This window comes from Corella eumyota, chromosome 6, assembly GCF_963082875.1.
Source record: "Corella eumyota chromosome 6, kaCorEumy4.1, whole genome shotgun sequence".
Taxonomy (NCBI): domain Eukaryota; kingdom Metazoa; phylum Chordata; class Ascidiacea; order Phlebobranchia; family Corellidae; genus Corella; species Corella eumyota.
Genome location: NC_137495.1, coordinates 5,856,544 through 5,884,423, shown reverse-complemented (window position 1 = coordinate 5,884,423; position 27,880 = coordinate 5,856,544). Strand labels below are relative to the sequence as shown.

Sequence of the window (27,880 nt, the reverse complement as noted above, 5' to 3'; positions counted from 1 at the left end):
TAATTGTTTTTTTTACTGCAAGATGATGCACGAAAGTCGCATTTTTCAGATTTTATTTTTTAATGAAATCGTGATATTCTAATTGTTAAAAACGGGTTTAAAACGTTAAGATAGCATATAGTAGACTGAAAGTGCCTTTTTTGCCAAAAAAATGCCAAAATATTTCTTTTATTTTCGGCCAAATTTAACAAAAACACCAAGGCTGAAAAACCCTTGTAGAAAATGACGAAAATCGCTGTTTTGGGGGAAAAAAGTAAGTCACCGAAATTTGACTAAAACATGATTTTAAGGATTTATTAACCGATTAAATAGCATTGCTGAATCCTTCTGGCGTTATATAGTTCAGTTTTTCAACCACATTTTGAAAACAATTTTTGTGTTTTTTTAAATGTTTGAAATTACTACAAACACCAAAAGTTGTCTTAAAATGGCAAAAATGCAAATAATGTGCCAACTTTTGGTAACCAGCCAATTTACAACTACTAATAATGTAGCCATAACATTAATCAAGATTTTACCAAGCTGCGCTGGACGAATTTTGACGATCAAATTTGGGTGCAGTTCTTACTTGAAATATTTCTATACTTTTCATGTTAAATATTTTACTTGTAATGTTAAATAGCTTTTGGCTTGGAGCAAACATTTTATCCAATCTATTGTAACTTGCTACCTGTAAGTGTAACAGGTCAGTCAGTCAATTTTTCCCTTTGGCAACAGAGTTTATTTTTAATTTAGGTAGTCAGCTCCCGAGTTTATCTTTAATTAAGGTAGTAAGTTCCTTTTTTCCCCTGGTAACAGAGTTTATCTTTAATTTAGGTAGTCAGCCGCCCACTATTTTTTAAAGTTTATTTCATTTAAAAACGATAAACAATTTTTAAGAAATACCGTTTTTTTATTTTAACAATGTCTGATGCTATTGATTACACATTATAATGCTGAATGAATGAAATATAAAAATGCTGAACTGATAAAAGGATAAAAAGATAAGCATAGAGATGAGTTAGAAAATTATGATTATTGTTAGATCGATTAGCGATATTTTAGACTACTCACTGTCGAATGAATAAAAATAATTAAAAACTTTGATTTTGATAATAATAAGCCTAACTTTAAACGCAATAACTACAGAAACACAGACATTATAAAAACAATTTTAACGGCAATTTGGTTAAGGTACACACAATATAATTACGAATTTCCTTAAAAAAAGATCACAAAAATATGTCGCTGTACATTAAGACTACGATTTGTTCCATCTAATTAGCAGAAAAATGCTTTTATTCAGAGGGCACGCAACTGGTTGCTGCTTTGTCTGGACAAAGGCATTTTCTGGTTCCCTGTTTTGGAAAAGCGGCACAAATGTGTGAACAGCCCCCATTATTTGTACTACATGTGTTATAGCCTAAAAAAAAAGAAGAAAAATTATACTTTAATTTTTGCCAAATTTATATATATGTCTCGATGTAAGGTATAGGCCATCCTACACAGCCAAAACCAAAATAAGCATAAAAATATAAAAAAATTTAAATATAAATATTTTTGGCCTAAGATCGAAATCTTAATCCCACTACTGGTACGCAGCATAGTTTGCAAATAACACTAACAAGGTTAATAACTAGAAAAGGTATTAACAAGATTTCTGTGAATCATTTACACAAAATTTATGACACATAATAATAAATCTTAAACTTACCCTGGGAGCATGCAGAATGACCGATAGTAACCCCAAACATTTGACCATGCGACCCGATCGGTCCACGCATGATTGATTTTTCATTGGTAGCCAGATTGACAATATTCAAAAGATGTCTTTAAAAAAAATCAAAAGTTTAAATAATAAATTGAAATACTGTCATTTGATCCAATATACATTTCATCGAAAAACATATGCCCTAAAAGGCCATTTCACCGATAATGAAACAGAATACCCCAACTTCTAAAAAAAGTTGGCCTAAATTTTTTCCGTAAGATCGTTACCGATTTTCAGGAAGGTCATTTCCAAAATTTTGGTTTTTGGGCAATCGTTAATTTGGTAAAATGGTTTAAAGTCATATAGGTTAGCTACAGTATTGAACTACACAAACAAAGGCCCTGTATTAATCCAAACTTACCCTCGTCTGTCAGTATAGTAAATCATATCACCGTCAACGGCCAGACCAAACGGTTGGCTGGGAACGTTGGTGGGAATATTATAAACAACAGTTCTGCCGCTTCCGTCCATGTTCATGCACTCAATCTTTTTCGTGTCTGTAATTAAAGGAATGGGAGTTAATATAACAAACGCAATTATATTTTATTTTGGTTTCCATGCGTCAATGGCAATGATAATAATGTAAACGATTTTGTAAACAATATAACAATACGGCTTGAAAAAGAAAAAACCAATATTATGGTTTTAAAAAAGACACCTAGCTTTAATTATTACCCTGTTTGTAAAAATAGAGCTTTGCTTATATATTTTGTAAAAAGGCTACAATATTCAAGCAGCGGTAATTGAACCCATAACCTTAGGTTTACGAATATACAAAACCACTATGCCAAATAAAGTCGTTGCCTTTTATAATTTTATAAAACATTTTTTTTTGGGAGGGGGGGGTTTAAACTCACCAGCATCCAAAAAGCAAACTTTTCGGTGGAAGTAGTCAATAGTAACATCATTAGGTAGTTTAAGGCCAGATGAGACAAACACAGTGGGATTGCTACCGTCTAAGTTTGAGCTCATAATACGAGGATTCTTCCTGTTCCAGTCGGACCAGTACAATTTGCTATTCAAAAAATATTTAATTTAGGATTAAAAAAAATTGATTAAGATCCAAGATAAATTTTCTCTGTAAATTTTATCTTTTAGTTTAACTAACTGAGGATCAAATGTTAAAAATAAGATAAAAAAAAGGTGCTTACCCTTCGAAGGGATCAACCGCAATGCCTCTTGGGTTGGAGAGACCTTTCGAAATAATCACTTTTCTGTTAGCGCCATTTGCATTGGCCATCTCGATTCTATCCAGGCCGGAGTCAGTCCAATACACGTTTCCACTGACGTAATCGACAGCAATGCCTAGTAAAAAATAAGAGATATTGATTTACTTTAGCCTAAGGTACCAAGTTTGATTCTTGAAGTGCCCCTAAGTAAGGCATAAATTAAACCATAGGTTATGCAAAGTGGCCCATAATGAGGCTAAAAAATTAATTAAACAACAATAACACCAAGGAGTAAACAATGCCCGAAGCTGGCATTGACAACACTGTGGGAAAGTTGATTAAAATTAACAAAAGTCCAAAATAATGTAAAAAATTAAACTTTTACCTTCCGGGCTCTTAACGCCGCCTGATGCGAATGTCACTTTTGCGCCAAGGTCGTCAATGGGGGCCATGAAAATAGATCGGCCAGCGCCATCTGTCCAGTAAAGATTTTGATTCGCACAGTCAAACGCCAAACCGATCGCCATTTGGGTAGGATGAAAGTAAAGTCGTTTTGCTACACTATCTGCACCTATTGGCAGGTCGACACCACCAATGCTATTAGCTAAAAAATGATATACAGACTGCTTAATTACAGTTCAAAAAAAATACAGTGAATGACTGCAAAAGTTAAAACTTTAAAATTTGTGTTAAAAATATAATGACAAATGGTTTGTAAGAGTTACCTGAAAAACAAAGTTTAAGTAAGTTACATTGGCTTAGCTAAAAATTAAACTCTTAACTTACCTTGGGCGAAAATAACTTCAGCAGAAATAGCTGGTTGGTCAAATGAAGGATCGACTACAAATAAAAAATTGTCATAAAATATAAAACCTTGAAAAAAAAAGCTTAGAATAATATTAATGTTGTATTTTAAAATTTGTCCATCTCACAAATAAAATAAATTTATGAAAATTTTCTTACGTCTGTCGCAATTTAAAGCGTCTGGGGTTGCCGTACTCGGGTCGTCAGTCGAAATTCTTGAGTTGGAAATTTCCTCGCCATTCTGGTCAACGCAATAACACGACGCAGTTCTTTCGTCGCACTAAAAATAAAATTCAATTTAAAATTGAAAAAGTAGTTTCAAAAATTTGTTTTATGTAAGAATTTTCATAGAAATCTTACCTGAACGCGCGCAAAATCTCCTGTCTCGGTGCATTGTGGGACAAATTTGTTGGTGTGTGCAAATTCGTTGTCAGTTCCGGCGTAATATTCTTGTTTTTGGCAGGGTGTTAGGCCTACAAACAACAATTTTTAAATCGTTTTTGTTTAAAATTCCTACCCATAATATAAAAAGATTTAGGGGGATTATTACCATGAAATAAAATTGTTAGCAACAAAAAAACTTACAGTCAGGTTCAGTACTGCTTCTAACAATTTCCTCCCCGTTAAAATCGACGCACATAAAAAACCCAGCTGGGTGATACTGTATGGGTTCATAAGCCCCAGATCCGGTACAAAGGGGGACAAAAACGGGACGCTCTGAAGACGAGACGCGGGGCTGGGTCTGCTCGGCTTCCCATTTTTCAGTTTGACATTGAGTGTAATGAGCTGGGGCAGTTGGTGGAGTAGTAGGTGGGGTTGTAGGAGGGGCAGTAGGAGGAGCCGTAGGTGGATCTGTAGGTGGGGCTGTAGGTGCAGCGGTTGCTGGGGGTGCTAAAAATAAAATTAATAAAATGACAACAAATTTGAATCAAATGTAAGATAAGAGTAAATAAATAATTTTTTTATTAAATATTACATGAAAAGACCAGTTAAATATTTACCAGAGCAATCGAGAAGGTATCCCTGTCCTAGTCTTGTCATGCTGCCTTCCATCACGGTCCCCATGGTTGTTTCTACGCACCAGCACACCTGGGTAAAGCCGTTACACTGGCGTGGCGCAAAAGTACCATCCTCCATACAGTCCGGTCCCTCGGGACCATCCTGAAGGCCTGGGTTGGTTCGAATCATTTCATCTACTTCTCTTTCTTCCATCTCGCACTGGCTTAGTGGTCGGGTTGGTTCTGAAAGATGGTTATTTGTTTATTTTTAAGGTAAAAGATTTTTAAAAAAGGCAAAAGCGAAAAAAATCTAAAACACAATAATACAAAAATTAACTTAAAAATCGACATACTTCTGCCAGCGTCTTCTAAACAAGTAATTCCGTCTCCACTGAAGCCTGGATTACAGGTGCAGTAATAAGTTCCTTCAGCGTTTGAACAACCAGCGTTAATTGCACAATTGTGGCGGTTTTCGTAACACTCGTCAATATCTGAATAAAAAATGCAAAAAAAAATTAAATTTAATATAAAAAAAGTTTAGTTATAAATTTGAAAAGAAATCACGTTTGGATAAAATTCTTACCATCAAACCTTTTGTAAGGTATAGAAAGTATTTAATCAGAACGTGATATTTTTTGAAATAAAGCTAGCATTTAATTTTTAAAATAATGCCAAATATCTTGACTACTTTTAAAGGAATAATGTATAATTTAAGGTGAGTTCTGCAAAGACTTGTTTTAAACTAAATAAGAAAAAATGAACTTACCGACACATGTATAATCATCAAAGTAATATCCGTTCTCGCAATAACAACTGTAGCTCTGTTCAATCTTGGTGCAAACTCCTCGTCCACAGATTCCCTGCTCCGAACAGGGATCTCTCTCCTCCACTCGACCGTCATCCTCCACACTTCGATCTAAAAATCGAAAAAAAAGTGAATAAATAAATTTTTTTTTTCTTTTTTCTTAGAAGTTTTTTTGTTAATAGTCAAAGCATACAAAAATGTTTTTTTTAAATAATCACTAAAATAACCAAACCAAGACCATATTGTAAGGACAATATCTTAATTTAAAATTCCCTTAAAATGTTTTAAGCTTGATTGACTGTTTCTTTAAATTTACTAAAAAAAATATTTGAAATCACTTTCACGAACATTGAAAACCAATTTCAATTTGAAAAGCCACTTCTTTTACTCAACAAATACAAACGAAAGACTTGAGCCCCAATTTCTTAACAATTTGGGATCTTAAGTGATATAAAGTACCTTCTTGCACACTTAACAAGCATAAAAAAATAGGGTTGTTTAGTTGACCTAGTTTTGCCACAACGCCCGTTCAATTTCAAATATAAAATACAAATTCCATAAACTAAATAAGTTATATGGGCTTTAACTGACTGTTTAGATTGTGCAAAAATAAAAAAAATTTTAGTTACAAAACAAAAAGCAAAGTTTAGTAATTTTTAACTGTAAAATTTATTATAAACAACTTTCATAACAAAATGACACTAGTAGCTCCATTTTATATGTTACTTAGGTATTTTATTACATTAGGAATATGTGTGATGTAGTGACCTATTAATTCCAGGCTTAAGGGCGATTTTGTGTCATTTTTTAAAACTGGGGTTCGAGCATGAAACATTTCGGCTCGTAATTTAATGCCATGACTTGTATACAACACTATTGTGTAGCAAAATTTTGGATTAAAAACATTTACTTACTTGAGGCGATGCACTGATTTCCATCGCTTCCTCGGTTAAAGCCAGCAAAATTGTAGCAAGCGCACGTGTATGAGTCTCTAAAGGTCTCGCAATAAGTGTTCTGGCATGGCATTCCAACGCAGTCAGGAATATCGTCGCATTTAAAAGTGTCCGCACCAAAATCGCTTCCACACTCACACAGATACTGTTTCACGTCAGGCTGGTCGCAAGTCGTGCGCATGTGGCACTGGAAGTCGCGACGGTCCTTGTTGCACTCTTCCTGAGGAGGATTGGTTGGCTGGCGGGGGGCTTGAGTCCAATATGGGGTCGTAGTGGGGACAACGGGCTGGGCACCTAAAAAATGATTAAATAGATAACTTATTATTAAAAATTTTGGTATGACTCTGTTTAAATTTCTGTCAATGTATTTTTTTAACCTATTAGCAAAATAGTTTAAAAAGAATTGGATGTTACCTCCAGCATTGACTTTGCCGTACATCGCATATCTTACATTGTTGTCATCGTGATATTTCAAGAAAATGCCCGAAACTTGCAAATTGAGAACGTCTGGTACCTAAAAAAAACAAGCCAATAAAAATACCAAACCTTAAACAACAAGAATATCAAAAACCACCTCAAATCATTACTATGTTAAAAAAGCTATTCTAAGTTTAGGCCTTTGAAGTCGTCTTTTATATTGAAAAAAAATGTAACAAATAGTTGGGGTTATAAAAGATTAAAACTACTTACGTATTGCAAAGATTCCTTGCATTCTGGGAAATAAATGGTTTGAGAAATCGTGTAACTGTAAACTTTATCAGCGACAGTGTAAGTTCGAACTGAAGTGCTGGTAATTCGCCCTAAAAGTTTTACAAATAACAATTTGTTAAAATTAGTTTTAACGAAAAACAAAAATGCAAAAAAAAAAATAAAATAGTGCTATGTAAATTGGTAAAAAACACCAAACACCAATTATTGTGATAGCTATTAGAAAGCTTTTCCAGGGTGGCTCGTCATTTGACCTTATTACTTTATTACATACAGAAGGTTATAATCCATTAGATATAAAGCTAATCAAACTACATCTACTGCTATTTGAACAGGGTCACTTTAATTTAAATCAGTGACCTATATAAGACATATTGCTAGCGTAAATACATGAACCACGTTAGGGGTATTAAGTCAAGTAAAAACACTGTTTGGTAGATAGACATTGACGTAATTAAAAGCCTAAGCGTGTAATAATTTCGGTTTAACATATGTAACTTCGCCATGTCAACAAAAAGGTTATCAATAATTTTTTGTAGCTAATTAAGTTCCAAGTTGTGCTGATTTTTTATTTTTTTATAAAACTTATTTGTTTATAAACTAAGACATAGTCTAATTAAGAATTAATACTGATTTTTTATCATGAAACAACCAACAAATTAAAAGGCAATATTCATTTAATAATCTTAAAAACCAACCTGTGCCTTCTTTAACATATTGCTCCTCATATTCGGGCATGTTAACTTTTTCGTTTTCGTTTATCGCGGGCAAGAGGCCGACGAATGACGTTTTAGCTGTGACGGTGTCCACGTTATCTTGATTAGAGACGCCAAAAAATTGCTGTCGCATGTCGAACTTGTATTCACTATTGCCCTGAAAACGAATAGAGACTCGGCGGCTAAAGTCCCCACCTGAAATGGCAGAAAAATCGTATTACTTTTATTTTTAAGCAGGCTTTAATGTGGAAACGTTAAACGAGCCACACTTACCAGTGTACTGTAACCCGTTTACAGCAGGTGCCGTGGGAACCGCGAATAACCACCCAACCACGGTACCGAAGGTGACAATAGGCTGCATCGCCCTTCCAAGAGCAGCGGGAACGTCGCTTATTGCAGTATGAAATCTACCTTGCTCCGTTATGGCGTAGGAATGGTAGGCACTCTGGGTAAGATGGAATCTTTCTACCTGTCCGTCTTCATTTCTGGTGTCTACTACTCCAGTGATGTTGCCGTTGATGGTGACTGGGCTGCCTGCAATAGAAAATTTAATAGCCTTTGTTTATGTTTAAGTCCGACGCTCATAGGGCAGTTAGACACTAAAATAATTGCACCTACAAATACAAAATCGCAACAGATATATTTACATACCGTCTCCTATGCATGCATTCCCGTTGCCAACATAACCGGAATCGCACTCGCAACAGTACGAGCTTGGGTAATTGGCACAGTGCGAGTTGCTGGATGTACACTGTTCTCGCTGATCTGTGCTGGAGCAGTAATCGTATTGAACGGGATCATTGTACGCGTAGTCCGGAAGATCTTCTTCCTCTTCCACTTAAAAAAAATATTAAAAACATTTGCTAAAATATTTTATGTAAAACTTTTTATTGGTGATGTTTTTTTTTTTTTTTGCAAATTGTACTAGTTCAGTTATATGCACAAAAGTGTTATTGCAAAACTGTTTGGCATACATCATTAAAAATCAATTTTATAAGCAAAGGGTCATTAAAAGATGCCTAGATTTAATTTAAACCTTTACAAAAGCCTTCATAAGTTTTTAGGCATTTACTGATTAGTTCGAATGGGACTTTGTGTCTTTGTAGTAAAACAAATGTGTCGTCATATTTTTAAGGAACTATTTACATTAATTATTAAACAAACATTGAACAGTTTTAACTTACAATTTACTTCTTGAACGTTAAATATTTGGTCGATCTGTCGTTTACCGTGTCTGGCTTTTTCGGGCAAAACAACATCGTTATTTCTTACCACGCCTTCACCTCCGATCTGAAATATCCATTCTCCTTTTGCCTTCGTGTTTTTGTAACTGAAAAGTAAGTAAAAAATGTTATTTTTGTATTTAACATACTTTTTAAAAAAGGAATTATTACTGTATAGGCACATTTTAGCTAAACTTGTCCTATGACTAACTAGCCACAACGTACTTTGCATTTGAACAAGTTAAAATACTTACTCAACCATGCTGTTGGTGGGATACATTTCCAAATATCTATCATTTCCCTGATTGAATCCGACCCTGTAAATTAAAAAAAATTATATTTTGTGCATATTTATTTTGCCTCGCCGTGGTAAGGTCGTCTACATAGGTATAAACCTTATTTTTTAATACCCATGACTCGTTTCGAGTTGCCTGGGACAGTTCAAAACATTATAAAGCTGTTATGTTGCCATATTTAAGACCATATGTAGTAACGACTACACTATGTCTTCGGCAATACGAAAAAATTTGTTCAAAAACTAATATAATTTGTTTAGATCACTTACTTGGCATCGAAAACAGATGATTGTAGTTTAGTGCCATCCTGAGAGACACCAAAATTCAAACGGGGGTACAGAAAAATGGCGTAAGTGTCTTGCCCGTTTGAAACCAGGATACTTTGAAAGGTAAATAGGGCAGTCTAAAATGGATAATATATTAGTTAAGATTTAAAGTTAATAAAGTAACTGCACGAAATGCAACTCTTCAAACTTGTGTTCAAAAACATGTCAAAATTTCGCAGTTAGTTTTGTACCGTTTGATAAACCCATTTAACCCAATGGTTAAGAAATATATAAGTTTTTAAGAAACAGTCAAATTCTATTTACCTCGCCAGTTACGGATTGTCCTTCCACTTCATGCCAAGTTACAATGAACGCCGACTCAGCCTCGAAATCAGCAGCGCCTGTTGGAAATGAACGCTGGATGGCACTAGAAGCGCGTGTGAGCACGTCTTGGCTGTGACTTTCACGGTAGTAAACTGTTCCATGTCGAGTAGTGTCCAAATCGGCCATAAACGGGGCAAGTAAAGCCTCGGCGAATGGAAATTCGGATTCGGGTAGGTTCTCCATGTCGGGAGCGAACGATATAAATCCATCAGTGTGTACCTGAAAATATCGTTAAAATGAATGGTGAAAACAAATATTTTAGCAAATTTAGGTGCAACTGTTTACGGTTATGATAGACACTTGATTGAAAAACTTTGTAAGGTTTCCAAAGAACGCCATGTTACTTTTCGTGTAATGTTTTAACGCTAGTGTGATTATTTTGCGAAATTGGGAACCCAGTGTAATAATAGCGCCTAAAGAATTTTTGGGTATGGTCTGCTACCCAATGCATTCGGCCGTAAGAGTTTTTATAACAAAACCAATGCTTAAACTTCACAGGCAAATTTACGCTTGAAAATTAAATGCCAGTTTCCGATGTCGCGTAAAAGGGTGACAGTGTGCATGTCGCATGCCTACGACAAAAGGGAGTTCGAAAATGACAGGAATTTGTTGATGTCTCGAATTTCGTTGTGTTATGTTTACTGTCGGGAAAACCGGATTGCCTGTATACCTTCGCCATTTCGGCAGGAAGCAGGCGTCTGGCTTCAAAAATAGCGTTCGTACGATACAAAGGCTAACTGGCTATTACCGTTGTGATGGGGGCCTAGAAATAGGTCGCTGGTGTTTGATATACAACACAACTGGAATTTGTCAATAATTGCCGAGCACTTTAAAAACTTAAAGCGAAACCGGGTTACCGGGGCTTCCAGCTTCTTGCAAAATGATAAAATTGTACCTATGCGCAACATGAAATAACGTTCTTTATTATTTTAACTTAATAATGCTTAAGTGCTTACCCATAAATAGTCGTATTCAGTGTTGTAAAACTTGGCAGGCACCGCCAGGCTAATTTTTGACGAGCTCACGACATTGCCCTGTGCCAAACGTGCGTCTCTGCGAGGGTGAAACGGGTAAAACTCGTCGGTTGTTATACCTTGAACTACGGCACACAAGCCAAGCACTAAAATGCCTACAGTCGACTGCATTTTCTAAAAATTGAACTCAAGTAGTTATAAACTAAACTAAGTTTTCTATCTCGTTAGATTCGCAATGCCGTCTGCAGCTTACGAACTAGAGAATAAGGTTTTCCTTCTACTTTTAGTCGAATCTCGTTACGCTCTCAACGATATAGCAAGTCGCGAAGAAAAAAAGGTAAATCACCCTTTTTTGAGCAATTGACGTTTCGCGCTGCGCGGTCGTAAAAGCGAACGAGACCCTGCTGTTGATTTAAGGACACTTGTGAAGTCTTTGTATGTAGGTTTACAATCCTCAATAAAAGAGGGAAAGGTATTAATTAGTTCACTGCCGACCGCTCGCCAACTGCCGCTCTGTTGGAAGCGCATACGAGGTCAGATCTTTTGTTTTTATTTTCGCGAGTTCTTTTCGTGCCCTACATCGAAACTTCTCACATCGAATTAAAAGCGTAAATATTTGCTTATAACGTCCTCGTGATTAATAGAGAACGCCTCGTTTACACAGCAGCATCTTTTAAACATGCAATATCGGAAAATAAGGAATTTTTTTATTAGGATTACTTCTTAAAAAAAAGCAGGGGGATTGAGAATTATTCTACACAAGGCCGTTTTGTTGGGGTATTTACATAAAAAGAAAAATTTAAGAAGTACAATGAATGCACCTAATATGGTTAAAAGTAATATAATATTCATTAAAATACACACAGTCATCTAAATTTAAAAAAAAATCATGCACAGCAAAGAAATAACCCAGACCTAAAATACTGTTAGCCATGGAATATTTTCTAATGATAAAAGCTTAAATTAATCTTAACGTATATGGCAAGTTTAAAAATATTTCTCCTTGGCACGAAAAACTGTTAATTACAGTGAGGAGACCGCGCATTTAATCTCTGTTTCCCTTGCTAAATACTACCTAGCGAGCCACGAATGCCGATAATTGACATCAAAACAGAATCACACGTTCTCTAACCGGCAATAAAAATTGAACAAAATGAGACGTCGGTCGGACTAAGTATGAGTCGAATCATAATAAAGATTGACCACAATTTAGTCAGCGTCTGATTTTAATAAAAATTGGTTCGACTCATATTTTAATCGGTGAATGAAATTTGACTCAAAATTTGATAAATAATTCTTCTACCAATGTGAGCGGGTGCACGACACTTTTTTTATTTTATTTTATTCTTTAATGTAAAAAGGCCGACTTAATGGCCTAACACTACATTTTAACCCTGGTCCAAAGAGCTTTTGATCTGCTGTTGAGAATAAGAGGCCAGATGTTTTAACTACAATTTAGTAGAATTTGTTATGGGACAAGTCTCAAAATGTTTTGCAAATTTATAAAGTTAGTTTTAGCTGTTAAATATTGCAACAAAGATCACAATTTGCTATAAAAGTATAGCATTGGTGCAGATCAAACCAGAAACCTCTCGGCCTGTAGTCAGTTGGCAAGACTAAATACTAAACAACTGAACAGTATACGCTCCTTTTATTCGTATTTTTGACAGCTCTGTTACGTCGCCTGGCGGAACAAAAAATATTTTCCGACACAGTTTTATTAAAACTTTATAAGTATCATAAGACCTGAAACAAAGGTTAACTCATGACCTGTTCTCCTTCTTTAATTTGTTTGTATTACGTAATTGTTAATATTTAACTACAGCCTGTCACCAAAATCCACAAAAATATGCCCCGATCTATTTTTAAACCACTTCATTTGTGCCGTTTAACAAACAAACTGTAAAGACCGTTTCATTTTAAGGAAATTCAACATTTTGTTCTTTCAAAGACAACAAAATGATTAAAAACAGGGCATGTTTATACGTTTTATGGCTGATCGTAGGAATTGTTGGAAAAACCGCGGGAGCTGATATCAGTAAGTTTTGTTGAATTTAGTATTTAGAGATTAACAGTAAACATTTATTTATATAAACTATTACTTAATAGTTAATTGGTTTATTTTTTTAAATATACACCCTGTTAAGGTTTTATTTTTTTGCTTGTTAAAATATCAACAGTATTTGTAAAATTTTCTATATTGCTTCAAACGGTTTAAATATATTTTTGTATCCTAAATAACATACAGCCTGAAATTACAAAATTTTAAAGTTAGGATTTGTTAAGGTATGTCGTTAAACTATATATACCAAGTCGTTAACTAAACATGCCGAGTCGTTAAAATTCAATCAGCAAGCAAACACCGCAGAGTCAATAACATTCTTATATAAGCAAGTTTACAGAAAAAAATATATGTAACTAAAATAAATACTAGATAATATAATAGGTTCTTATTGTATAAAATTTGTTACAACATCGAAGTCTCAAAATATTTTTTTCCTTAGTCGAACGCAGATTTTTACAAATGGGCTCTGAAGTTGGAAGCTTTGATGTCAAAATATAAAAAATGCTTTATACCTTTGATTAATTACATTTGCCAAAAATTTTGATTTTGCCTGTTTTTATATGATTTATAATAAACTGTGTTTACACAATTCTTTAATGAACTAAGCTTGTTTAAAACCTGAATAATATACATATACAGATGACTTAACTCCTGAACGAATCCTTACCAAAGCTTTCGATGAAGTTAAAAATGTGCAGCAAAACATTACGGACTCTATAGCTGATTTCTATTCATACAAATATGATGGACACAAGTATGATATACATGATGATTATATGTACGATGGGGTTAGCAACAAGGTATTGTAAACACCAAAAAAACAATTTTAGTTCTTTTGTATTTTGACTTCCAAATCTGTATGAATAAGGACTTTCTAAGTCTTCTAAAACAATTGATAGATACTTGACTTGTTAAGTGTATAACGTACTAACTTCCATCCCCTTTTAACTGTACAGCGTCTTTTTTACCTTCAACTGTTTTAAGCTCTGAGACAATTAACCTTCCGTATTGTACTTATATCAAATAGCCTAATAAAACAATATAAATACAATTTGTATATTCATGCTTTGCTTGTATGTAGGTCTACCATGGGAATCTTGAATTTGACTACCTTTTGTATGGCACCGAATTCGGGTGAGTTCAATAAATCGTTATTTTTATTGGATGATTTATTAAAAAACCTACCAAGTCTAACTATAGTATAATGTGGATTGCCAACAGTTTTAATTAGCACTTTAATTCGGTGCGCCTAGATAGCTAAACATTTAATTTTTCTATCATGACTAATTGTGTTATGTGTTTACGTGATCGTACTAGAAATACAAGTTAAACGATGGAGGCGCCTAAGTAAAACAGTCACAAAAATTTTTGTTCTACAGGGTGGAAAACTACAAATATGGAACACGGACTGGGCATCCATTTTTCGGGTTAATGTGGATAAACAACCGAAAAGGAGAAGAGCATTCTTACAGAATACAGGTTTTATAATTTTTCACCTATACTGTGCCTTACAACAAATTCATTGTCTCATTAGTGCTATCGCAATGGTATCATGCCCTGTTTTTTTCTATTCTACATACAGTATATGCTTCTGAACACAGTTTGTAGTTAAGTTTACATTGTGAAGCTACAGATTACATTGCATTACTGCCTCCATTGTTTAAAAATAAAAAAGTTGATTTGCTAGCTAAATTTGGTTAGCCGAAAACGTTATATTTTAGATCAAAATTTTGTAAATTCGTTGTTAAGTGAGGTTTGTTTATCACTAAGATCCTGCCAATCAAATTTCTACATAGAACTTCATTTAAACAACTTAGTGATAAACAATCTACGTCAAAAAAAAACGATTTTTTATTCTAAACTGAATCTTGGCCCTTGAGTGTTTAAAAAATAAATCTTAACCCCCTGGGTTAAAATAATAAAATCTTGACTAAATAGTGAAAAGATATTAAAAAAACTTACAATTCAGGTCGATGGTTATTCAGAATCAACAAGTAAAATGGAAAGGGATAATGAGTTTCATACATTCTATTTAAATAACTCAAGAATCGCTTACTTTCCAGTACAATATCATTCAGGCGACACACCTTCAATTTCTCAAATTTTTTTTATGATAGATCGCGTTTCTGTGAGTCATATATAATAGTTTCATTTTTATTATTATTATTACTATTTATAAAATGTAATAATCATTAATAAACTTTATTAAATTAACTCAAAATAAGAACATTTTTGTTCAGTACTTTTTCGATAAAATTTTGATTTCTTTATTCAAAGTATCTAAAGTTTATTAATATATAATTAATTTATGTTAATAAAATAATACAAATCTCAATTAAAAAATATAAATCTTGACACCTTATTAGCAGTGGAATTCCAGCGGTACGTATCATTGTACATTGATTGGATCTGACAAAGACTCAAAAGTGACACAAAATTATATGACTCTTACTGGCACGCCACAAAATATTATGCTCGGATACTTTTTGCTCTCCAGGTAAATTGTTGTATCAATCTACAAAACATAAAACAAATATATAAGCTTTGTAATATTTTTTTCATTTTATAACATAGGTCTTTTTATTTCATTGTTTTTATTTTTTCTATTTCATTTTCTACAAAAAAAAGTTTTTTTTTTAATTTTAATTTGAAAGTTTACAAATATCTGTACCTAATTCTTTCTCCACAAGTTTTTTTTACTTTTTATTTTAGTGAAACAAGTGAAAAATTCTCGAAAGAAACAACAGACAACTTTTTAACTTCCACCTTAACACCACTTTTTGAATGTAAGTGTTGATAGATAAAATAAAAAAAAATAAACTCTGTAACAAAGTAAAAAACCCAGAAATAAAGAGAATAAAATAAAAATCTTATCCAAAAAGCCAAGCTTAAAGTAAAGCGCTTTTAAAGTATGTATTTTAAAAAGTAGAACCACAAATAATATGGAAGTTCATCTAGAACATAACAAAAAAATGGTTCTTATATTTTAGTAAACAGTGAGCATCGGAATTTTACTGGGTTAGCCTTAGACGCTATTGAGGCACAACTACCTGCGACAAGGAACAGTTTACCAAACTGGTATAACTATACTTACTCCATGCAAATGATAGCAAATGGGGGGGACAATATGTACGGTATTTTTGGTGAAGGAAATAAGGTAAGTTTAAAACTCCAATTTATTTAAAATTTTGCGCTTTCTTAAAATCTAGGAATATTTTATTTAATTTTGTTTTTTAGGTTAATTTTTATATGATTATTATATTTTATTTTTTAAAACTTCTGTTTTTTTTATTTGTCAAATGTCTAGGTTTACTTTTCTGAAGATGGAATAACTAAACAAGTATTTTATGATTTGTACTATAGGTAAAATTCTTTTTTTGAAATGCATTACTAATGTATACTTTATACTTTAGACTTTCTAAAACCTAAAAATATGACAAAATAATTTTTAAAAACAGATAAACTGAAATTAAAAAAAATCAATTTGATTTTTCTAGTTATAAAAATTACCAAGTGATATCGAAAGTTAATCTTCCATTCTTTACTTTAATGTGGGTTAAAAATCCAAACAAAAATCAACACACTTACAACTTACAAGTAAATTAAAATATTAAAAACAGTGCCCAGTTAAAATTATATTATTGCTACCATAATGGACATAATTTGTTATAACAAGCTGCCTATGAAAAAATTAAAAATAATTTCAATTATAAATTTTTTAAAGGTTAAAACAAAGTTTGATCGTCGAAAAACTGGCAATACAACAACATACAGTGGCCAAATAGCAAACAATGATTGGACCTCTAACTACGAAGTGTTTACAATTTATAATACTGGCAATAAACCAAGTGTTTGTGAAGTTTATTTTACTTTGGAAAGCCAAGTAAGTGTACTGAAACTAAGTTTTAAGCAACTGTAAGTTTTAAATGTTTTCTAATAAAATAACTTTATTTATGTCTTCATTTTAAAACAGAAATGGCAATCGGTCAACGAATTTCTGTTCACTTCTGAATTTAGTAACAGCACAGAAGCATTAAACAATGTAGTTACCTTACATGGCACTGCACAGAATGTATTTTTGGGATATGTTTTATTGTCTAAGTGAGTATATTACAAGCAACAAGTTAAAAAATATATTGGCATTTTGTTTTAGGTAGCAACATTTTAGATGCAGAATAATTTAACAAATTAAAAAATTTTCATACCAATTGTTAACTATCATTTTATGATAATTTTAAAAGTTAAGAGAGAATATTACATTGTGTGAGCTTAATGTTTATTTTTATGTTTTTAGGGTAAATGGGGGACTTGTGAATGAGTCTGAGGTACAAGAAACGTTGCAATTAATTGCAAACTCAATTTTAACCGGTTAGTTTACACCACTAAATACATGACTTTTAGTAGATGTTTTAATTAAGGTTCTTAACAAAAGTATATACTGCTAAAATCTAGGCAGTACTACTATACTAAACTAACAATATTTAGAAGTTATATATAATAAAAATATAAAAATAAAACCAAACAAATAAATTTTATTGCCTCTTACCTTTAAAATTTTCAGTTTCTGATGTTGGTGACAATTTTCTGCATGATGCTAGTGATGAAATTGTTGGAGTTTCCTCCAAAATAACAAGCAACATCGAAGGCTGGCATAACTATACATATGATGAGTCGTTTTATGCAATCTCGTATGATGAAAAAGATATGTTCAATCCCTGGGGAAATAAAGTAAAAACAAAAATTTTTTTTTAATATTTGTCATTGACAGTGTTGTAAAGAAGTAAAGAACTATGAGTTTATTTAATAAAGGTTGATTTAATTAAGTTTCATTATTCATTAAAAATCACTAAAGAAAGTTAATTTTAACTTACATTTTGTCAGGTGATATTTGCTGAAGATGCTGACCATTCAACTTATTTAAGGACAAATTATGAAAGTTTCTACAAGTAAAGTTTTTTTCATTTATTTTGTGGGATAATGTATATATAGTAATTAATTTAATTATAAAACTTTTAAAACTTTGATAAAATATTAAACAACCCAACGAAAATTGCCAATTTTTTTCCATAATACATTTAGCCATTTTAAATTATAACAATTAATTTCTAGCCAGTCCACATTTTGCTTAAACTCGATAAAGGGATATCCTTTTGTGATTCTTATGTGGATCGATAATCCAGATTTGTTCAACATGTATTCATTAAAGGTAAATGTCATTAAAAATGGAAAAATAGTTTATATTATGCTTTAATATTATCTACAACTAAAATAATTTTTCTCTGCATACAATTACTAAATTTATGGCTTACTCATAGCTGATGGATTTTATCTGGTAAATAAGGGCTTCAATAAATTTTTTTGTAGGTGCACAGCCATGTTGAGTTATTTGGCAACGAATCTTATGCAGATTATGAGGATTCTTTAGAAATAAACGGCACAACTGTTAACTATTATGTGTTCCATCTTTACAACAAAACAGGACCCAGTGTTTGCGAAGTTTATTTTATACTGCGCAATCCTGTTAGTAAAAAAACTTAAGCTTTCGAATTTATAAGTAAAACAGGCTCAAGAGGAAAATCCATTAAGTGTTTAGTTGTAAAGCAAATGTGATATGCGATGTAATTTTAAAATTATAAAAAAATTTGCCATGATTTAAAGTAAACTTATATGTGCAATTGTTAGCAAGTTTGATAAAATTACATTTTTATAACTAAATAAACTAATTTACTTACTTTTTGTTGTGTAGAATTGGCAATCACAATTACATCAGGGAATAAAAGGTAAGCACTGGGACAAAACCGATGTTCAAGACAATTATATTTTTCTTAGTGGTAAAGTTAGGAATGTATTTATGGGATACACACTTCTTTCCAAGTAAGTTAAAAATACTTTCTGTAGGACATACAAAAGAAAGATAATTAAAGGTCATTAATAGGAATAAGCTGTAAATAATACAAAATCCTAAGCATTATTACATGTTTTTAGGACCAATTATTTTTACACATAAGTAAATACAATAAAAAATTTTTTTTAGAGATTCTACGAGTGATCTTATAACAGAAAGTGAAATTCAAGAAACCTTAAGAATAATGATTGAAGCTATCAACAAAGGTTTTAGATTTCTATATATCTAAATTAATATTCAGAAAAAGTCTTTTTTAAAACCTTATTTTTTTTAAAAATTGCATATTATAAAATAGAAAATTTGTATAACACTAATCAATGTGTGTGCAAATTTTTAACTAAAAAGTATAAATCTTAAATAAAATATGACTGTTTTTGCAATAACTATTCTTTCAATTAGTTTAACAGATAAATACGATTAATCTTAATATACAATTTATTTTTTGTTTCAGGTTTGAACGCCCCAGGTAAGTCAATTCAAATATACCTTTACATCTTAAACTCTTTTCTACTTTTAATTGCTCTGATAAGTTTTAAACTTGCTTTTATGTTTAAATATTCCACGGATTTTAGTTCTTTCAGTTTATTCGACAAAACTTTGTGCCGCGTGTTTTAAAAATTAAGGAAGTTACCATTTATCTGGTCGTCTGCAAGTTAGTTTGTAATTAAGTTTATCCCCGCCAAAAACTTTTAAAAAAATTTGCGATTAAAAATTCCTTTAATTTTAACAAGGAGGGGGATTACTATTGTATTTTTTAATTAATTTTAGAAAATTGCACTGAAGAATATATGAACTATATTTATGATAATCAAGTAGTACACTTTCCTGAAACTTTGCCTGGACATACAGTTTCGACTGCAAATGGATGTCCTGCCGACGCTATAAATGGCAAGTCTTAAAGTAAAATAGTTTATTGTACAATTAAAAACAGCAAAGAATAGAAGGCTAAGTCTTTCAACACCAATGACTTACATTATATCAGCTTTTCAATTATTTTATTTTTAGCTGAAGAACCATATGCCACAAGAACGTGTTCAGTTGAAGGAATTTGGTTAAGCCCATCTTGGACGGTTTGTGATTACAAAATGGAAGTAAGTTAGTATAAAAAAAGCTTTAAATTTTTTTAAAACATGTAACCTTTCGGCTTGTTATATGATGCCAGAATAGTATTTGACACTTTAGTAGATTTGATATAATTTAATAATTATGTCATTTTAAATTGCAGACAACGACTAGCGGAGGAATGTCAAGAAAATTCTTAAAAAAGCAAATTCCACTAATTGTAATTGCCTTTAGTCTGTCAATCATGTATTAAATAAAACTATATCCATACTTTGGTATAGTGTGAAATTCTAATCATCCTTAAAACAGCTTAATTTTCGTGCGATTTTTTTTTTTAAGTTTAAAGCATTCGATGTTATCGTTAATTAGAGCAATATTTTCACTATGTAATGTTGTTGAAATGTTATACGATGCGCTTTACTATTACACCATAAAGTTATACTTATTAAAAAGAATTTGACATGATTTATTTAATGACCACGAAATTGATTAATTATACAAATTTTCAGGCAGGAAGGGCACATTATGTAAGTACTTGTTATATACTAGTTTTATTCGTGTAATCTAAAAAAAGATATGAATCGAACAAATTTTAAGTGCGTTGTGATTACTATTTGGTCACTGGTAGTTGTATATGTATCAACTCAAGGTAAAAAGAGACATTTTTACAGACTTGTATAATTTTAAAGTTTTGTACAAAGTATTTATTTATGCATATTTTTTAATTCAGGACTACTTTAAAATAACTGGTTGCTAAGTTTATTGTTTAAGAACACTGATTCAAAGAAATATGTTTTAATATACAGTCTAACGCAACTCAGATAAAAAAAAAATATTAGTATCATTTTTTTTTAGTTTGTGACAATTCTGATCCACACACCAGAGTAAATTGTGGGGCCGCTGGACCTAACGGAGTAAATTGCAGAAAAAAGCGTTGCTGCTATGACAACTCAATCAGGGGCGTTATTTGGTGTTTTTACCCTAAAGGTGATATTTTACACGTTTGCAATCAATTACAATAAAAAAATAGAATGAGATTATATTTAGCACGGTTTGTTTGTAAAGAATTTACGTTCTGCAATTGATGTTAAGACGAGATTGATTAAAATTACTAATTAAGAATTGCGTACAATACCTCCCTTACTCGTGTTTTAATAGAAACTGTTTACGTTTGTCGGGCCAACTGTCAAATAGAGGCGAGGAAAATTTTTACGGTGCCCTTTTCTAGTTGTTATGGATATTCAGCGCACGTGGAAAATGTCGAAGTTATTGGTGGATCAACTTGCCCTGGAACGTTTACAAGCAAAACAGTTGCCTTGTACAAATGGGGATTTCAGGTGTTGATAGACAGATCTTCTTCGAATGAAACATGCACAGATCTCAAAGTTAGCTGGGTAGCACAATTACGTAAGGCCTTAATTTTTCCCTAACAGTTAATCTAACGACCGGTAATCAAATTATGTTTTGTTTGTAGCTTGTATATTAGGCTTGTCCCTAAACTTTGTTAGAGGAACCAGTTATGCGAAATATAAGCTGCTATTTCCGTCTTTAAGCCTGTCAACTGTATGCGCATTCGTTAAAACCAATCGATCACCCTTTGCCATTTTCAGCTACGCCATTAGTGACTTTGACAACGATTTCCAGTTGTTTCATCAAGTAAAAACATCAGGTGTTGCGCACATTGAGCTTACGATAAAAGATAGCACAATAACATTTTCATTGAACCAGCCTCTTTCTGACGGTGTAAATAAAACAATTGCAAACTGTATTTCTAAAAACATGCATTATTATTCTTTACCAACAAATGATAGGCTTAGCTAAATAGTAAAAGAAAACATCACATCATAAGTTTTTTTGATTCGATCACCACTGTTCCATGTCATAGCGTTTTTGGGTAGTTTATTTGCTATGTTCATTCTGCCAAGAGCATGTATTTATAAGTGTGTTATTAATTAGACAATTGCGAAAATAGTCAAAACTGGTAAACGCGTGTTTTCAAACTAAGATGGTATGACGATCATTCTATTACTTGTTCAGCCCTTTAAAATAAAATCAAAATTTGTACAATCAATTAAAGTAGACTTTGTATTTCTGTAGAGACAAGTGTGTGGCTGGTTCGATTCTAATCTAAGGCAAGCAGGATTGTACATAGACGGTAAAAAGATGACAGTCGTGTCAACTGCATACACAGGACAAACAGTTGCGGGGGGCGGGGTGTTAATTATTGGCCAAGAACAAGACAGCCTTGTTGGAGATTTTGATTTGAATCAAGCAAACGAGTAAGTTGTCGCACACTTTATACACGATTTAAACTTTGTAATAGCTCTTGTGATAAGCTTGTACAAATAAATTTTTAAGTTACTGTAACAACAATACTTTACTGTAACAACATTACCAAAAGTGTATATTTTGGTAATATAAACATTAAGGTTTTATTAGAAGGCTTTGCGAAATTAGACAAACAACTATTAAAAATTCTGACATTGCAGGGGAAGTATATCTAACCTTATCTTTTTTGATCGAGTGCTGCAGCTGACTGAAATCAATAATTTGAATCAACAATGTCGCTGCCCAATCGACCCTATCGTAGAAATACAAGAAGCGAATATAGAGCTTGTAGGCCCGGACGTTAAAACCAGTCCATTTAACAACTGTTAAATAGCTTGATAAAAGTTAACTTAAACGTTATTACTAAATAAACTGATACAAGTATATTTTCGTGCTGTTGAATTAGAATTTTCATATAAGAAAATTCTTAGTTTATTACGTAACGCATAAGCTTAAAATATGTTAAATAACGGAAGAACAAAAAGTGGCAAAGAACAAAATTAAAAACGACCGAAAAAAGTTGTATTCGTTTTTTTAAGGAGTGTGTTACAATGCAAAAGAAATAAGTTGTCGTTACAAATAATAAAATAACACATGCCATTGTCGTTTGTTTACTATCCTTAGCCTAATTAAATATAAAATACGTCAAATTGAATAGCACAATAGGAAAACTTTATATTTGTTTTGTGTTTGTTTTAAAGGAGGTGGTAAAGGATATCCCTTGCTACCTGAACTTAATTAATTACTTAATCTGTCAAAAGTAGTAATTTCTTTCCACAGAGCATAAGAAGTTACTTGTTTTAATTGTTGATGTGGATTAATATTTTTTTTTATAAGTTGCAAAACTAAACGAACTAGAAAAGCTGTAATACAGTATTAACGTTTTAATTGGAAGTTTAAGCATATTTTAAATGGCGGGTTGTTACTTCAACTGTGTCATGCTGACTTTGCTGGGATTGTTAATTTTTTTTCCGAAATCAGTGGCATCACAATGTGAGACTTTAGTTTATTTAAAAAATATCTAAATATAAAACTTCAAAATTAAGATTTTTCCTTGAGGTTGTATAAAGTTATAAATTTACCATATGCCAAATTGTAAAGACAAAATAAGTCGGCCACAAAATTATCTCAAACAAACGAAAAAGTTGTTTTTAACAGGTTGTAACAATTCGCTGCCTAACGAGAGAACAGATTGTGGATATTCAGGAATACCAGAAAGGGAATGTTTGGAAAAATCTTGTTGCTATGACGAAAGTCATCAAGGGGTTTTTTGTTTTTACCCGAAAGGTATTTTAGTTTTTATTTAAATATCTTCTACATAAGGATAACCCAAAGAAGTAGGCATGAGAGGTAACCTCGAATGCGTTTGTCCAACAGTAAGTTTTAGTTTTAAAGTTATGAGTAAAAATTAGCTAAACGTTCAACAAGAAACCTTTTTGTTTTGTCCAAGTTAACGGACAAATTGTGTACTTTAACATGTTTTATGTATTATTAGGAAGTTCTCTTGTTTGCCAAGAAAATTGCCAAGTAGAAGAGCGAAAAATATTTACTGTAGCTTTCTGCGGCTGCAGTGAAAATCAAGCACAGGTTGTATACACCGAAATTATTGGGGAAACTTGTCCAGGAGTGGTCGATAGCAGAACTGTTGCAATATATAAATGGGGGTTTCAGGTGTACATAAATAGGACTGCTTCTAACGAAACTTGCACAAATTTACAAGTCGCATGGATTGCAGAATTTCGTATGTAAAATTATAATTTTTAAAATTACTTGGATTACGACAATTTGATATATCCCGAGATTATGGTTTTAAATAATTTAGTTCAAGTTGTTCGTTTCGTTATCACAGTTTTTGATAATCTCTAAACCTACAACCTTGGGGTGCTTTGAAGGCAATAATGTTTTTACACAACTAAAAAAGAAGTTATGTATTTTAGCTTGCACGGTAGGAATGAGCTTAACATTCGTTGGATCAAGTTATGCAATATACAGAACCTCGTACTTTCCGCCTTTTGAAATAGGTTATGTGTGCTGTTTGATTCAGACTACCAATTCATCGTTCTCTATTTTTGACTATAGTACCAATGCCATCGCCAAGCATTGGGTTTTAACATATAACATAACAAATTTTGTTCTTCGGGTTCAAGGGTCAGAAACGCATTTTTCATTGGAAAGTTCTCTTTCAAATGGAACTTTGGTAGATATGATTTTTTTTTTAATTTAAAACCAAATTTCATGAAACATTATAAAAAATTTAATCCATAAAACACGTTTTTTATATATTTTAGACACAGGTATGTTCCTGGTTTAACTCGGAAACAAAGCAGGCAGGGTTGTACATAGATGGAAAGGCAATAAATGCTACTTCAAGTAGTTATACTGGACAAGAAGTGAACGGTGGTGGGTTGTTAACTATCGGCCAAGTTTCGGGCAGTTCGGACCAAATCTTAGAGACGGGTCACCAGTAAGCAGTTTTGATTAATTATTTTATTATATGTGTGTTTATTAAATTAAGTTTTATAATAAACTGGAAAATGCATTGTGTTATCAAGCTGAAAACGGCACTAGTCACTACAGCCATGAACGTATTGTTGTTTAAGGTATATAATTTAATCACTAATACGCTAATCTGTCAGTTTAAATGTCAGTTCAAACAGCGACTTTGTCTTTTAATTATATTGAAAATAAACCCTGCAAATTTATGATCCCTTGAAAAATACCAACTAAAAAGAAAAACTTACATTTGACAGGAGAAACATAACAAACCTTGTCTTTTTTGGTCGAGTTTTATCGTTAACAGAAATGGATGGGCTAAATCGGAAGTGTCGTTGTCCAACTGACTACATTGTGGAAGTAAGGGCAGCAAACTTACAGCTAATAGGGGAGGGCGTAAACACCACTTCATTTTCTAACTGTTGAATTATAAGTTTTCCGTATATTAGATTTTTAGTTTTAAATAAACTGTTATACTACTATAGTTCTTTTTTTAAGATTGTCAATTTGTTTATAACTGCCTTGTTCTTGGTTTGGTTGACAATGCTAATTAATTTAAAAAAATCTTTTTAATCTTGCATTATTTTTTTTTTAATTAAGCAGTTATTGTATAAATGTTAAAATATTTTTAAATAATATAAATTAACCCCTAAATAAACATTTCTACTATCTTTATACCGATTTTATGAGATTCTTGTCGTTTAAAAAATACTCTTGTTAAGGGTTTATCTATATATTAAATCTATTATGCAATATTAAGGGGACTGACTAACTTAAACTAAGTATACAACAAGTAGACATAAAATCAAATAACAATAAAAAGAGAAACAAATAGGCATATCACCAAAACTAGTTTGGACATGGCTACACGTATATATACATACACGTATATATACATGGCTACACGTATATATACAGGCCAAACATGGCTAAACGGAACATAGTAACATTTAAAAGCCTAACAATTTGAAAAGGGGATAGCTTTTACATCTGGGCCGACTAACTGCACATTTGATTTTCTAATCGACACAACATAGTTTGTTGGACAGCGGCAATGAAGATTCAGGTAATTTATTTCGTCTAAGGGAACGATTCGATTGAATATCACAAGATTGGAGATACTTCCCCTGACAAACATAAAAACTCTGCGTTACAGAACAATTTATCATTAAAAAGGGCGTACTGTAAAAGGTAATGTTCTTGTACGTACTCGTTTGCTTGGGAAAAGTCAAAGCCGCCTCCTAGACTGTCCTGTTCTTGGCCAATAATGAAAACTCCGTTAGCAGTAACAGTCTGTCGGTTATATAAATTTTGCTTGATGGCCATAGCTTTACCGTCAATATACAATCCAGCTTTATTTTCTACAGAATCAAACCAGCTACAGACCTGAGTCTGGTAAAATTCGGAGTTTAACATTATAAAAAATACTGGTATGTTCATAGGGCCTTACAAAGGCCCCCTAATTTTTATTTAATAACTTTGATTAAAAAAGTTATTTACCAAATTCCCATTTGCGAGCGATTTTTCCAATGTGAAAACAACTTTCACATTTTTAACCAGTAACGTAAGTGTTGGCCCCGTGCTCACAACTTGATGAAACAACTCGAAGTCATTTATGGCAACTGCAGAAGCATAGCTAAATATGGCAAATGTCGGTTGAACGGTTTGGACAAACGCGCACACTGTGGCCTGCGATAACGCCGGAAATGCCTCGTTGTATTTCGCGTAGCTATTTCCCTGCGTAAAGTTTAGGCTAACGCCAACTGGACAAGCTGTTTAAAATAAAATAATAGATTATCTATCCGTTTATGTTTACAGTTAAGGAAAATTAAGAGATTGCAACAGGCTTACGGGGCTGAGCCGTCCACCCAATTTCTAGATGGGTGCATGTTCCACTTAAAGGTGGACTACTGATAGACACCTGAAACCCCCACTTGTATATCGCAACAGTTTTGGCAAGAAACATTCCTGGGCATGCGTCTAAAATTTTGGTGTTCACAACCTGTGGCGTAGAAACAAAACAGCTTGGAAAAGCCACCGGAAAAACCTTTCTCTCCTCCACATAACAGTTCACCTTGCAAAGGTAAGAAGACCCTGGATAAGAAAAAAGGTGTGAAATCCCCATAGTTCAATGTACATTGTGCCCTAACAACATCAAACTACTCAGGACTTTAACACACACCCTTAGGATAGTAACACCAATTTCCGCCAAGGGTTTCGCTGTCCCAACAACAACCGTACTGTAAGCATTCTTCTTTTATTATTCCACCAGGGCCACAATCAGTTCTAGCCGCTGGATCTGATGTGCTGCAAGCTGTTAACAATTTTAGTTAGTGCTATAACGATTTGATTTGTTTAAGTGTCTTGCTGAAATGGCAACACAAACACCTAATTTACATGCGTAAATAAGTCTTCGAAAGAACAAGCTAACTAAGAGATTTGGTTTTGACTTTAAAGTATTTTATCTTAATAAGGTATACTATATCAAATGCATAATGCCCAAGACATTAATTTTTAAATCTGGAAATTGTTAGTTTTTTAAACTACAAACCAAACTAGATAGTCACATGAAATTTTTCATTTTCAATAATGCGACGTTTATGGGCACTACACTATTTATTTGCGTAATATTGCACTATTTAAAATAACATACCTTCGTTTCCAAAAATTGGCGTAATAAACATAAGTAAAACAACTAGCATTTTAAGTTTTTTTTTTGCGAAACAATAATTTATTTCAATAAATATTTTGTTTAAACAATGCGACACTGACTTACCGAACTTTATATAAATAATTGTATTTAAACAAATGATGACAGTTTACGTAAACTTCCTACTCAATTCCTATCAAAAGGGTTTGTTCTATAATTAACGTACTGCAACAAAGGTAATGCCAATATTTTTCTATGTTTTCTTGAGGTTATAGGTTTTGGATTTTTTATCGGGTAAGGGTGTGCAGTTTGTGACGTTTCTGAGCTATCT

General features: G+C 32.5%; 4 protein-coding genes and 1 long non-coding RNA gene across 5 annotated transcripts; 2 read left to right on the top strand and 3 right to left on the bottom strand.

Moving 5' to 3' along the window:
- Positions 1-846: 846 nt before the first annotated feature.
- Positions 847-11,327, bottom strand: LOC145756082 (nidogen-1-like). Its single transcript, XM_082572321.1, has 24 exons — positions 11,029-11,327; positions 10,013-10,291; positions 9,692-9,825; positions 9,381-9,443; positions 9,088-9,233; positions 8,555-8,740; positions 8,177-8,437; positions 7,886-8,098; positions 7,170-7,279; positions 6,894-6,993; positions 6,441-6,773; positions 5,488-5,637; positions 5,075-5,212; positions 4,725-4,964; positions 4,309-4,614; positions 4,084-4,196; positions 3,883-4,003; positions 3,706-3,759; positions 3,305-3,523; positions 2,902-3,055; positions 2,608-2,765; positions 2,112-2,247; positions 1,694-1,809; positions 847-1,402 (listed from the first exon to the last, which is right to left on the bottom strand). The coding sequence occupies exons 1-24, from the start codon at positions 11,215-11,217 to the stop codon at positions 1,278-1,280; spliced, it is 4,044 nt and encodes a 1,347-aa protein (XP_082428447.1). The 5' UTR covers positions 11,218-11,327; the 3' UTR covers positions 847-1,277.
- Positions 11,328-14,895: 3,568 nt separating this feature from the next.
- On the bottom strand, positions 14,896-18,961 carry LOC145755399 (uncharacterized). Its single transcript, XR_014284199.1, has 5 exons — positions 18,844-18,961; positions 17,983-18,051; positions 17,658-17,826; positions 15,470-15,626; positions 14,896-15,237 (listed from the first exon to the last, which is right to left on the bottom strand). It is a non-coding gene; the product is annotated as an uncharacterized LOC145755399 (long non-coding RNA).
- On the top strand, positions 17,886-20,387 carry LOC145755398 (uncharacterized). Its single transcript, XM_082571624.1, has 10 exons — positions 17,886-17,920; positions 17,993-18,057; positions 18,221-18,317; positions 18,476-18,631; positions 18,858-18,985; positions 19,146-19,222; positions 19,468-19,482; positions 19,785-19,904; positions 20,022-20,107; positions 20,242-20,387. Exons 3-10 carry the CDS (start codon positions 18,273-18,275, stop codon positions 20,329-20,331), a joined length of 717 nt encoding a protein of 238 aa, XP_082427750.1. The 5' UTR covers positions 17,886-17,920; positions 17,993-18,057; positions 18,221-18,272; the 3' UTR covers positions 20,332-20,387.
- Positions 20,388-23,263: 2,876 nt separating this feature from the next.
- On the top strand, positions 23,264-25,325 carry LOC145755722 (uncharacterized). Its single transcript, XM_082571971.1, has 6 exons — positions 23,264-23,399; positions 23,565-23,693; positions 23,902-24,147; positions 24,344-24,603; positions 24,695-24,870; positions 25,157-25,325. Exons 1-6 carry the CDS (start codon positions 23,318-23,320, stop codon positions 25,323-25,325), a joined length of 1,062 nt encoding a protein of 353 aa, XP_082428097.1. The 5' UTR covers positions 23,264-23,317.
- A 514-nt stretch (positions 25,326-25,839) lies between these two features.
- Positions 25,840-27,601, bottom strand: LOC145755721 (neuronal pentraxin-2-like). Its single transcript, XM_082571970.1, has 6 exons — positions 27,553-27,601; positions 27,082-27,213; positions 26,751-26,993; positions 26,400-26,671; positions 26,110-26,291; positions 25,840-26,026 (listed from the first exon to the last, which is right to left on the bottom strand). Exons 1-6 carry the CDS (start codon positions 27,599-27,601, stop codon positions 25,858-25,860), a joined length of 1,047 nt encoding a protein of 348 aa, XP_082428096.1. The 3' UTR covers positions 25,840-25,857.
- Between the last annotated feature and the right edge of the window lie 279 nt (positions 27,602-27,880).

Bases quoted from the DNA above. Each gene is read 5' to 3' on its own strand.
- LOC145755398 (XM_082571624.1), top strand. From the start codon at position 18,273: ATGTGGATCGATAATCCAGATTTGTTCAACATGTATTCATTAAAG. The intron at 18,986-19,145 runs GTAAGTTAAAAA...AATTTTTTTTAG, and splicing joins GGATACACACTTCTTTCCAA to AGATTCTACGAGTGATCTTA. The intron at 19,905-20,021 runs GCAAGTCTTAAA...TTTTATTTTTAG, and splicing joins TCCTGCCGACGCTATAAATG to CTGAAGAACCATATGCCACA.
- LOC145755722 (XM_082571971.1), top strand. From the start codon at position 23,318: ATGGCGGGTTGTTACTTCAACTGTGTCATGCTGACTTTGCTGGGATTG. The intron at 24,148-24,343 runs GTATGTAAAATT...TATGTATTTTAG, and splicing joins CGCATGGATTGCAGAATTTC to CTTGCACGGTAGGAATGAGC. The intron at 24,604-24,694 runs GTAGATATGATT...TATATATTTTAG, and splicing joins CTCTTTCAAATGGAACTTTG to ACACAGGTATGTTCCTGGTT.
- LOC145755721 (XM_082571970.1), bottom strand. From the start codon at position 27,601: ATGCTAGTTGTTTTACTTATGTTTATTACGCCAATTTTTGGAAACGAA. The intron at 26,672-26,750 runs GTAAGCCTGTTG...TATTTTAAACAG, and splicing joins TGGGTGGACGGCTCAGCCCC to CTTGTCCAGTTGGCGTTAGC. The intron at 26,292-26,399 runs GTAAATAACTTT...GAATTTTACCAG, and splicing joins CGCTCGCAAATGGGAATTTG to ACTCAGGTCTGTAGCTGGTT.
- LOC145756082 (XM_082572321.1), bottom strand. From the start codon at position 11,217: ATGCAGTCGACTGTAGGCATTTTAGTGCTTGGCTTGTGTGCCGTAGTT. The intron at 7,280-7,885 runs GTTGGTTTTTAA...TAAAACTTTTAG, and splicing joins ATATGTTAAAGAAGGCACAG to GGCGAATTACCAGCACTTCA. The intron at 3,524-3,705 runs GTAAGTTAAGAG...ATCATTTTTTAG, and splicing joins TGAAGTTATTTTCGCCCAAG to CTAATAGCATTGGTGGTGTC.